The sequence below is a fragment of the Lissotriton vulgaris genome, chromosome 10 (assembly GCF_964263255.1).
Source record: "Lissotriton vulgaris chromosome 10, aLisVul1.2, whole genome shotgun sequence".
Taxonomy (NCBI): Eukaryota; Metazoa; Chordata; class Amphibia; order Caudata; family Salamandridae; genus Lissotriton; species Lissotriton vulgaris.
Window position 1 is genome coordinate 211,258,178 of NC_141698.1, and position 12,664 is coordinate 211,270,841.

Consider the following 12,664-nt stretch of genomic DNA (forward strand, 5'->3'; position numbering starts at 1 on the left):
GAAAGTAGCTAGCGGAGTCCCATCTGGCACAGGTCCTTATGGCTGTGTTCATGGTTAAGGTTTCTGGTGAAGAAACCAAAATCGTTCCTGATACCAGAAAGGAGGTTCAAGCTCACCATGGACATTCTAAACTTGCAAACAGAACCTACCTTCTCCTTCCATCGAGAGTGTTGGCCATTAATCTGTCCATTGGACCAGTTGCTGTGAAGCCTGGCATAGGAACTTCTGTGGCATCAGGGACTACAGCCATTGTTTATGGTGGTGGTTTCTGAAGAACCACTCTTGACATACATGTACTTTTTGCATCTCTGCCTGGTAGACCCCTGTGAACTATTGCTGGACAGTCGGTGTGAATCTTTCCCAGGCATCTCTGACTATTCCTGAGATGTTGGGTTCCCACTTCCAGTTCTTAGCAGGCCCTGTTCCACCTATCAAAGTAGTAGATAATAATGTCATTTGAGATGTCATCAGTGATGTCATCAGTGATGTCACTGACCATGTCATGAATGATGTAATATGTGACATCATCAGCAGTGGATTGCGAATGCGCGAAATATATAGTTAGTTCAACTAACTATATAGGAGCAATTTCAGTGGTTTTTAATATGTTAATTCCTAACTATATAGGGCCTGAAACCTATGGTTTTTTCAGTGAATTTTCAAGGTTTTTTAAATGCTAATTCCTAATTATATAAGGCCTAAAACCTATGGTTTTTTCAGTGAATTTCAATGGTTTTTTAAATGTTAATTCCTAACTATATAAGGCCTAAAACCTATGGTTTTTTCAGTGAATTTCAAAGGTTTTTTAAATGCCAATTCCTACCTGAATAAGGCCTGAAACCTATGGGTTTTTCAGTGAATTTGCAAGGTTTTGAAAATACAAATTCATTCCTGACTATCTCCCCCTGCGAGTAAGAGGTTCAGCGCTGGGATACCCTCGGGGTGACTACGCGCTCTATAAAACCATAAAATAAATAAATAAATACAAATAAATTAGCGGATAACGTTTAAATATGTTAATATCCTTGTGAGACCACCTGAGCAGCCCTAGGGATCCGATTTTTGGACCGGAGCAAGATGCTCTCTGATTGGGCCGTATTTCTTTCCTTCTGCCCCCCTGATTGTGCCGTATTTCTTGGCTTCTGCCCCCCTGAATATGCCGTATTTCCTGCCTCATGCACCCTGATTGTGCCATATTTCTTGCCTTCTGCACCCTAATTGTGCTGTATTTTTTGCCTTCTGCTCCATGATTGTGCCGTATTTGTTGCCTTCTGCCCACTAATTGTGCCGTTTTTTCTTGCCTTCTGCCCACTGATTGTGCCGTTTGTCGGGCCTTCTGTCCCCTGATTTTGCCGTTTTTTGTGCCCCTGCCCCCCTGATTGTATTATCTTTGCCAGTGTTGGTTCGCTGCTGGTATTGCCTTTGTCCGTTTTTTTTTTTGCTGCCGTTATTGTCTTTGCCTTTTTTTTCTGCTGTTATTGTCTTAGCCAGTGTTTGTTTGCTGCTGTTATTGTCTTTGCCAGTGCTTGTTCTCTGCTGGTATTATCTTTGCCAGAGCTGTGTGGGCTGTGAGAGCTGTGTGGGCTGTGAGAGCTGTTTGGGCTGTGAGAGCTGTGTGGGCTATGAGAGCTGTTTAGGCTGTGAGTGTGTGGGCTGTGAAGGCTGTGAGAGCTGTGTGGGCTGTGAGAGCTGTGTGGGCTGTGAGGGCTGTGTGGGCTGTGAAGCCTGTGAGAGCTGTGTGGGCTGTGAGACCTGTGGGGCTGTGAGAACTGTGTTGGCTGTGAGAGCTGTGTGTGCTGTGAGGGATGTGAGGGCTGTGTGGGCTGTGCGGGCTGTGAGGGATGTGAGGGCTGTGTGAGCTGTGAGAGCTGTGAGAGCTGTGTGGGCTGTGAGAGCTGTGTGGGCTGTGAGCTCTGCTTCTTTTGTGTCTCGGTCTACCTAGGCGGGCTGTGAGAGCTGTGTGGGCTGTGAGAGCTGTGTGGGCTGTGAGGACTGTGTGGGCTGTGAGGTCTCTGTGGGCTGTGAGAGCTGTGAGAGCTGTTTGGGCTGTGAGAGTGTGAGCCATGTGGGCTGTGAGAGCTGTGTGGCCTGTGAGAGCTGTGTGGGCTGTGAGAACTGTATGGGCTGTGTTTGCTGTGAGAGCTGTGAGGGCTGTGTGGGCTGTGAGGGCTGTGTGGACTGTGAGAGCTGTGTTGGGTGTGAGAGCTGTGTGGGCTGTGAGAGCTGTGTGGGCTGTGAGAGCTGTGTGGGCTGTGAGAGCTGTGTGGGCTGTGAGCTCTGCTTCTTTTGTGCCTCGGTCTCTCTAGCACAAGATGGATGCCAACACTTCCTGGTTTGTAGTGTTGACAGCCAATGAGCATGCAACTTTCTCTGGAAGGCATGCTGATTGGCTGCTACTGTCTATCAACACTCCAAAACAGAAACAGTTGGCAGCCATCTTGTGCCTCAGTAGACTAAGGCACATGAAAGCAGGAAAACAAATGTGTAGAACTCAAAAAGGGGGCAGGGTAGAAGCACCCCGACCCTCTAGGCCTGCTCAGGGGGTCCCACAAGGACCCCCAAGGCCCCTAAAAATTATATATTTTTTTTTTAAAAATCGCGGGGTGCTCGCACGGTGCGCGCTTATAGATATATAATTGATTTCAACTTGAATTTTCTCAGCAACTACTGGAGGGATTTACACCATTTAAGCAAAAGCGTGATCTGCGAATCAGACTCTACCATTTTGCCAAATTTCTTGTAATTCCGTTCAGCTGTTTGGGCTGTAGCCGTGTCTAAAGGTCCTATGGAAAATTGCATGGGGAAAACACGTTTTGGGACCCCCCTTTTTTCTCGGCCCCCGCTACACGAATCCCCCCGAAACTTTCAGGGAAGGAGCGGAGCGTAACGCGCCATCTTCTTTGAGAAATTCACATAGATTGATCAACCGGCGCCAGAGTTATTCCCAATAGAATGTTGCGGATTTCCTATGGAAACTAGGTCCTAACTATATATACCTACTGGGGACCGCCAGTAGGTAATATATATATAAACCGGACACAGTTGAGCCTGAATGCTTCAGATTAATTACAGGATTCACTAGACAACACCAGCAAATAAAGAGTATAGTGAATAAACACTGGCCCATTGTGCTGAGGGATAGTGTTATAGGCAAGAGTTTACCCAAGTCTATCTCTGTGACCTACAGCAAAGCCCCCTCCCTAAGGGACCACATAGTCAAAACCAACCCGGACCCTTTTACTAGAACAGAGTGGTGGCAAAGTAACAAGGGCTTCTATAACTGTAAAGTCTGTAAAGCGTGTACCCATGGTGAAAACACCAAAACCTATAGGGATGGGTTCACAGGCAAGGAACATCGTATAACCCAAGTACTCACATGCAAGACAGAATACGCCATATATGTTTTGCGCTGTCCCTGTGGCCTACAGTATGTGGGCAGCACCAGGAATGCTGTCCATAAACGCATTTTGCAACATCTGCGAGCAATTACAAACATGGACAGCACATATCCTGTTGCACGCCACTTCAAGGACCACCATCAAAGCAACAATAGTGGTCTCAAATACTGGGTTATTGATTCTGTCATCAACACCAAAAGAGGCGGGGATAGGGAGACCAAGCTTAGAAAGCTGGAAACAAAATACATCCTCCTGCTCAATACCAAGGTGCCCCATGGGTTGAATGTGACTGAGGATCTCCACACTTGCCTGCTCTGAAAGACTTTGAATATTAGGAATGTGTACTCTCCCCCACGTGGATAATGTCCATGGTACATACCCGGCTGGGAAAGTGCTGGGACAGATCCCGTGGGGGCTGCGAGCAAACACAATTCCATATGAATCTTCACTGAGAATAATAATGCTGCTATAAGAAAACTATTTATGTTTAGTTATTATTGTTTTTCACTGTGCACGTTTTTTTCTAAACCAGGTTAATTACCAATGATATACGATGAATTGTATAGGTTTTTTAACATTTGGTTGTTTATTTATTTATATTTTTTGGATTACTTTGGTGTTGGGTTACAGGCCCCTTGTGGACCTGGCGTATTTGTCTTAACTCGTTCTAGCACATATATATTTTAAACATGGAAACCTTGGCACTCAAGCAGTGATTTTCAACATGAACTTGTATGACTAATGTATGACGTTGGTAAAGTAAGACGTACCCGTTTAGGATTGGAAGCTTTAGCAAAATACACTGTATAGAGCCCTGTATGAGTAGGGATACAGTAATTGTCTCCCCACCAACATTCGATATATAGGCAAATGTTCCCTGTACTTAAGTGGAATGAATCAGGACCCCAGCATATTATATTATAAGCATTTGCACATTGCCAATTTTGCACATATTGATGCACTTTTCAGGCACTCCATGCACTTTAATAAGTTAGCACGTAGCACTTTATATGTATTTTATACTGGGATTCCTGAATTGGAAAACAAAACTGTTGATCTTTGTTACAAGTTTGCAAATATAATGATCGGGGTTTTTATCAGTTTATATCCTGTAACCATGGTTTTAAAACGGGTCAGTGTAATAGATTTGTGTATTTTACCTCAATACTTTATCAATTAATTCTGTTATTTAATCTGTTGAATATCATTCTTAGGAGATTTGAATCTAACTGTATTTTACATTTATCAAGAAATCCTAAAGATATCTTATTGTATTTTACATCTATTTAGAAACCTTAAGAAAACATGCTGCCGAGTGTAAAATGTAGTATGTCTTCCATGTTTATTAGCAAGTTTGCACAGGTGTTTTACGTTAATCACTTGCTTTCACTATAAAAGGTGTACCCAGTCAAATGTACGCTGTCATGTGATCAAGGCTCCGTTAGAGCCGAAACGTTGGTGACTCTTTCTGCGTGAATAAAGCTGCATATACCTCAAGGTCCGTGTCCGGAGTCTGCTTGCTGTGTTTGCGCGAGCGTGCGAGCTGGGAGACAGACGGTGCACAGGATATATATATATATATATATATATATATATATATATATATATATATATATATATATATATATATATATATATATATATATATATATATACTTTGTTGCAAAGGCACAGACTTCTGTTCTGAATTCCTTTTTTGGGACACCTTCTATCAGTACATTTTCGTCTATATTGGTCTAGCTTAAATTCATGAAGACCCAATTTAATTTTCTTTGCATTAAAGAACCCATCATGTGAGAACAGTACATTTGAAACTTGCTCATTACTCGTTCTTTTTTTCAACAAGACTGCTACACAAAGCAATCCTTTTTGCTCATCTTTTGTTTAGTTAGCTCAAGTAATACTCAAGAATCCAATGGATGTGGGTGGGTGTAGTTGGTTAGGGTAGGTGTATACTTATCAATGGCTACATGCTTTTCTGAAATGACAGAGTTATGTAGCTGCACATAATGGAAGCAAGGCTAGTTTGGGGAGCTGCACAGAGTACTACCAGCTCCGTGGATAAGTTTGTCTTTAAAAACAGAAAGCAAGGTCTGATCAGCAAGGTATTGGACCACAGAATCTTACCTCACCATGTGCGCCAACACTCTTTCATCTGTACTATGGCAGGCACAATATGAACTAAGAAAGACGAATGGATTTATAGATCTTTCAGTAATGTTTGTCTGCTCAGTCCGTACGTGTGAGTTTCTCTGTGAACCCACTGGTATCATTTTCTTTTACTAGGCAATTTCAAGCTGATAATTTCAAACAGCAGCACTCTGTATATATTACAAGAAATATATATTGTTTTTCAGATGATGTGGATGATGACATTTTAGCTGGGGAAATTCATAGGACCCCAGTCCATTTTCCAGTCAGTAAAATTAAAGTGGAACCAAAGGCGATTGACTTTTCCCAAGCGAAGGTGAGAGATGTCTGTGAAGGTGTAATGAACCTGTGTTCAAACTTGATTGCTTTCCAGAAGAAACTTCTTATATCTGATTACTTTATATTTTTTAGAAGAATGCAAATGTAACTCCAAGCCTTGTTTTGTTTTGTTAGGTTGCAGAGTTTCCAACAGGCAAGTATTGCTGGTAACAGCCTGGCCGAAAATGGAGCCTGCCTTGTGTGGAGATTAGTTCTCATGACCTTCAACTTCAGTGTTTTTGTGCTTGTACCTCCATTAAATTGAGATCGTTTTTCCTTTTTGTTTGACAATTCTTACAAGACTGTGTATTCTTGTTCTTGTTCACTATGGGCCAGATGTACGACCAGCAAAATTGTGCCTCGCAAATTGCGACTCATTTGCAAGTTGCAATTTATGAGGTGCAATTTGCCATGTACAACAGTGTGTTTAACACTGTTTGCGATTCCCAAATTGTTAGCCCATTGGGAATTAAATAAAGCAGTTTTTTTTTTAAATGCAGCCTGTTTCACTTAAAGGAACACAAGATACATTTTTAAAAAAATGCAATGCAATTTAGGGTTGTACATCTGGCCCCAAGTGCTTCTTGTCTCCCTGTCTGTGATGTACCGGTTGTGGGTTACCATCACTGATATCTTTGGGGCTGGGGGCAGATCTACTGGTCTTTTGACTTATCTCACAACGATAAAGAAATGTTTGTACTGATGTATGTTTCTAATTTTTATAACTATCTCAAAACATATTGCATATTTACAAAATGTTTTTGTGATTTAGAAATGTGGCCTTTTATCCTTTCATATTGAATAATACAGAAACAATTCTAGATAATTCATAATTACTATACATTCAGTTGTGTGAATTTGCCATGCAGAAATATGTCCAGGTCAGTGTAACAATTTTCAATCTTTAAGGAAGAAGATAAACAAGTAATATAATCCATACCACTTAATTTTATTTATGTTGCTTCTGCTCATCTCGAATGATCTCACAATATCAGCAGCTCCATGAGAACCTTGAACATTTTCAGTGAGATTTTTGTTTGGAATCTCAGAATTACTCTCCTGTTTGTCCAGAAGACCAGATACATGGTTACCTCTTCCTGCCACCAGCGAGGGGTTTGGTCTGTAATTTTAAGCTGAATGATTGGTTTCATGCAGAAAATGTAATTAGTCCTCCATCATGTCTCTCTCGATTCTATTAGTGTTGATACTGTGCCTCTTCATAGCAGGGTGTAACTGATAAGGCTACACGTTTCTCATGTGCACATCCTTCAAGTCAATGCATAGCTGCTCGTTGCATCTTCTGACTCTAAAGACTGTCCTCCTCATTGCGATCAAATTAGATTGTCATGTGAAAGAACCTCAGACACTGCCAGTGCTACCGAGTTACACCACCTCTTGTCTTGACAAACTGGTGCTGAGGCTTGGGCGGCCGAATTGCCTAAAGTTGTGACTCCCTATTGTGTTGGAAAATCCATTACAGTGCCAGCATTGTTCTCCCCATCTCACCACTGGAAAGAGGAGCAGAGACTTCATTGGCTGCACCTCAAAAGGGCTTTAAGCTTTTACATTGAATAATCTTTATAAAGTGAATACTCCTCTGCATTAACATCTGATATGCACTGGCCAAGAAACAATCTCGGGAAGGACTGAGAGCCCAATTCACCATGAAGTGCCTGTCCTTAAAATCTGCCATGATGTTATGTGGGCTTTGGTGCAAATGTTTATAAAGTACTACTGCTATGACAGCCAGAGCCAATGGGAAGAGCATTTCACACATTTGGTCCTGCAGAATATTGTGGTCTGCTCCACTCCAGAGTGGAAGGGACTGCTTTGGTGTCTATTTGGTATCTATTCTAAGGTGCAGCATCAACGGTTAAAAGTATCCATCAGAACTAGTTTACTACATTTAGTAACACTCTTTCTGGTTGATGCTCTATCTAACTGCAGATTTCTCACCTTCCTCCCACCTACTTGTTCTGTAGAGTTCCCTCTTTTTAACATCTAAAAATGCCCTAAATTAGGAATTGGCACACTGATAACAAATATTTCACACTTTGCATCTGAGGAAGCAGAAAGAGTCAAGCAAGAAACTGGTGTTATCTGCCAGGGATGGCTCTTATATGTTTTGCCACTCTGTCTGTTCCTGGGCAGTGCAAAGCGGCATGTTGCCACAAAGCACTGTGCTTGAGCATTGCAGAGAAAGGTTCTGTATCCAGTCCTGCTCCTGGGGAGTATTCTATGGTGAGGAATATGTGGTTATATAGAGAATCTACCAGAAAGAGTGTTACAGAAGGTAAGGAGCTTGTTTCTTTGGGTTAGCCAAGGAAGGATATTGAAAACTTACAAAAAGTTCCAAATGCACCTGTTGGACCTGGCCCTTTCTGCAGGGTCATCCCTTACCTGTTTGACTTCAACCTCCTGTTTTTTAATCCAGTGTTTTGTTGGCTTTAGGACCCTGCCAGATTTTACCCTGCTAACCAGTGCCAAAGTGGTTGTGATCTCCCCTTGAAACATAGTAGAATTGGCTTCCAACCAATTCACATATTTAATTTATTTGTAAGACCCTAGTAAAGTGGTACAACATGAAGTCAAGGCTTGTAAATTATATGGCACTAGTGGCTCTGCAGCACTGATTGTGTGAAGTGAAGTGAAGTCATTTTATAAAGCGCTCAAAACCCGAAGGTGTCTTAGCACTAAACGAATCAAGAACATGGCAGCCATCAGCCTAAGGGGGTATCTTAGGTTTTGCTCAGTGACTTATTTTGAAAATAACCAGGTCTTCAGACGTTTCCAGAATTGCTGCAAGATGTTTTTTGAGCGAAGTGTAAGAGGCAGGGCATTCCATAGCTTCCCACTACAGTATATGAGCGTTCTTCCACCCCATTTTGCTCCGTTAATTCTTGGGAGCATGACCATACTTGCTGAGCTTGATCTGAGGTTCCTGTACCAGGAGAACCGATCCTGAAAAACAGACGGACCGGTTCTGTAAAGGGCCTTATGGATTAAACACAGAGCCTTGAAGGAGATCCTCTTCTCCACCGGCAACCAATGAATGCCATACATTAAATGAGAGATTAGTTTGAACTTGGGGACCTTCAGTAGCGTTCTTGCTACAGTGTTCTGTAGGGACTACCGTTTTTTTTATCAAGTATTTGCAGATACCTAAATAGAGGGCATTATAATAGTCCATCTTTGAGGAGATGAGAGCCATCATCACCTTTTTCTGTCATTCAAACGGAATGAACGGGAGAATTTTCTTGAGAACCCTCAGCATTAAAAAACCTGCTGCGGCCGCCGCATTAATTTGAGCAGAGAAACATAATTTGATGTTAAAAATTACTCCCAAGTTTCCTGCCTTCTGCACTGGTTTTAGTAAAATACCCAGCTCCGAGGGCCACCAGGATGCATCCCAAAAGGAGGTCTCTTTTTCAAAAAGCAGAACCTCCGATTTGTCCGAATTTAGCTTGAGACAATTTCTCTGCATCCAGCCCGCGACCGCGGCCATGCATCTTTAGAAATTGTTTGCATCTTTTTCCACCTGTGAGGAAATTCATACCACTATCTGTGTGTCATCCGCATATGATAGTACGGCCAGGCCAAAACTATGAATAAGATTGACCAAAGGGGTGACATACACATTGAATAGGGTGGGGCTAAGCACAGAGCCCAGAAGTACCCCACAGGGAAGAGAGAAGGGTCTAGACTTTGCATCTCCCATCTCTACCCACTGTTAACTACCATCGAGAAATAAGCACAACAAGGTTAATGCAGTATTCTTAAAGCCGAGTGATTAAAGTTGTTAAGCCACTTAAGTAGCACTTTTAACATGTCTCAAGCCTGCCATTGCAGCCTGTGTGTGCAGTTTTAAACTGTCACTTCGACCTGGCATAATGAACCTTTTGCCATGCCAAACCTAAGTCACCCCTAGGGTAGGCCCTAAACAGCTTTACACTTTGGACCTTTGATACGAGTGGAACTACTCCATGAGCCAATTATGAATTGGCTTCAGGTTATTGCCTTTCTTATCTCTTTCGGAGATTTGTGGAGTATAGCCCGATTTTAAGTTACTAACTGGTCACATATTTTAGATTATAGATCGATGTTACGTTCTACTTTGGATCTATCAGGACGTCATTGACGGAAAACTTACACACCCATGATTTCGAGATCGCAGTAGGTTATTACCTACTTTAAAGTGTCATTTGTCTCCATTTCCCTGTGGCTCTGACCCTAGACATTTAATGGGTTGCATGTAGCCTTGTGGCTTGGTCTTTTTCTAATTGTTACCTCTCCTGTCGCAGCTACACGGCCTGTCTTTGGAATTGTTCACCTTTTTCATTATTCGGGTGCCATTCCTCTCATGAGATTCATCACCACTTGACAAAATGCCTGTTCTTGAACGAATATTTCTGTCTAGTATGGTTTTCTAATCCTTTCAGATTCCGAAAAAAACTCATAGTTTGGCACTATGGTGGGTGATGTTCCGTTTCGGTCTACTGCAGACACACTCTCTGATTTACTCAGATTCCGGCAACTACTCCCTACCTGACGCATTGGTGGGTGATGGTTCTTTTTCGGTCTGCGTTAGATAATTTCATGATACTATGTATTTGAAATTACAGACCTGAAGAAGTCGAGGTATATAATAACTATGACGAAACACGTGTTGGCTTTATCAAGATGTATTGTTGAAGAAACCTACAATTATCACGTGGATTGTATCATATGGATTACTGGTTGTAATAAGAACTGGACTAAACCTTGATCCTGAACTGGTATCTATGGATTGAAAGTGGACTGAGATTACTCTTGTGAACTTCAGATCATTATTGACAGTCTTATTACTCCAATGTGTGCTCGGAAAGGACCTCTGTTGTTGCTCTGTTCTCCTTTTTGAAGGGACAATTAGGGTTGAATTGGTAACCGACCCTTCCTCTCCTAGTAGTACCACTTTACTATTGTGTAATACACTTCCCGATACGGACTGCAGAGCGCCCTTTGTTTGTGTCTATACCTGATTACTAATTCTGTTTTTTCCAGTCCCAAGAGGAAGGGGATGTTTGATACTTCAGGTGGGTGGAAACCTCTAGAAACGTCTCCTACTTCAGGGTGGGCACCAGGTATGATTATTGGACCTTATACCCCAACTCCCCAGTACGCATCTGGACCTGTGAACTCTATTAGGAGGGACTGCCGTGCTGTTGAAAGGACTGCCACTCCTCTTGGACTGCTCCCCAAAAGGACTTGTGCCCTATTGTTCTGACCTGCTGCCCTCTTGCCTGGATGAGAAAGACTGGACCTGCTTCCATAAACCCAGGACAACAGAGTGACTCCAAGAGCTAGTTGGCTGACCTCCTGATTAAAAGCATCAAGGACAGAACAGGCTTCCAATAACTTTGAAGCCAGCACCCGAACTCTGTCATGGGTGAGTCCTGCCCTTGGAAGTGGTGCCACCCCAGTCCTGGACCTCGGACCTGGTCCTGAAAGATCTCTAGCAGACCATCTATGGATTCAGCAGAACTGATGCATCTCCACCGCGGTGCATTGCATCTCCCTCCGAACCAGCTCATTGCCTCTGCCACTCGATGCCTCACCCTTGGAACCAACACATAGCCTTTACTGCATGGACTTCCTCAATCGCATTGTCTCTCCCAACGTAGCTATCAGACCTGCCGCTGCACAATGCATCTCCATGTAAGAAATCACCTTGCCCAATGCCATCCATTGGGTCCGCTGTTGCACAACCATCGCCACATAAACACTCAACATCGCCTCAGCATTCATCTTCGACGTCTCTTCACAAACTATATTAAGGAAGTGTTCGAGGCATATTAGCTGCAGATATCACACTGTGAATAGATCTCCATCTAGTGTTGGGCCCGGATGTTTGCACTTGTTTTTGTCCTGAAAAGGACTTTGGAAGTCACAAGATAGGTGACTCCTCCTTTGGATCACATTGCGCATGGGCATCGGCTCCATCCTCAGATTGTTTTTTTCCGCCATCGGGCTTGGATGTGTTTACTGCGCTCCGGTTTGGAACGGAGTTTTCGTTCAGCGCGCAATCCCTCACCCATTTCCGACGGTATTGTCTCGAACGCGTTTCCATCTCCACGCAATCTCAATAATTTAGAAGTCTTCGATTCTGGTCATCGACGAAGACCTTCGGGCCTACATAGGCCTTATCTTCTGGCTCATGGAAAGGACGCCATTCAAGAAGTGTCCTCGATGTGGGTCGAAGTTTCCCCACACCGATCTCCATGAGGTTTGCAACCTTTGGCTCTCACCGGAGCACGAGGCCAGAGACTGTTCAGCTTGTGCCTCCTTCCGCTCCAAGAAGACAATCCGGGACCGACAAGCTTAAAGAACAATGGCTCGCTCGTCCGCTTCGATTCCCAACGACTTCTTTGAAGAGGGCGTCAACGTACCAGAACAGAAGAGGGCCAAAGAAAGCACCAGCTACTCCGATGCCGATGACTCAGACGTCGAGGACATCACTCCAGCTCAGCGGGTCGTAAGTACACACGTCGGCCCGACCCTTCCTCGACATATCCAAAAAGGCTTCAGTCACACCCTCGCCTTCGGGTCCGGGTGCACACTGTGAGACTGCTTCCCATGCCCTGCCTTCGGGCTCGGCAAAGAAGCCTACCAAGCCTTCAGGCGGCTTGGGCTAGAGTCAGCCTACTCCCGGTGCCGATACACAACCAACACCGAAAAAGAAGCCATCATCTTCCTCATCCACGCCGACCGCTGCTTCGACATCCAAGCACTCGGTGCCGAAGACTGGCACCGGCTCATCA

At 43.5% G+C, this 12,664-nt stretch overlaps 1 protein-coding gene across 1 annotated transcript in view; it reads left to right on the forward strand.

The window, feature by feature from the left end:
* Positions 1-12,664, forward strand: part of MINDY4 (MINDY lysine 48 deubiquitinase 4) — a 718,486-nt gene that overhangs the window by 415,545 nt on the left and 290,277 nt on the right. The window contains exon 7 of the mRNA XM_086940895.1: positions 5,756-5,865. Coding sequence (XP_086797021.1) covers positions 5,756-5,865 — 110 coding nt within the window. The remainder of the gene's footprint in view (positions 1-5,755; positions 5,866-12,664) is intronic.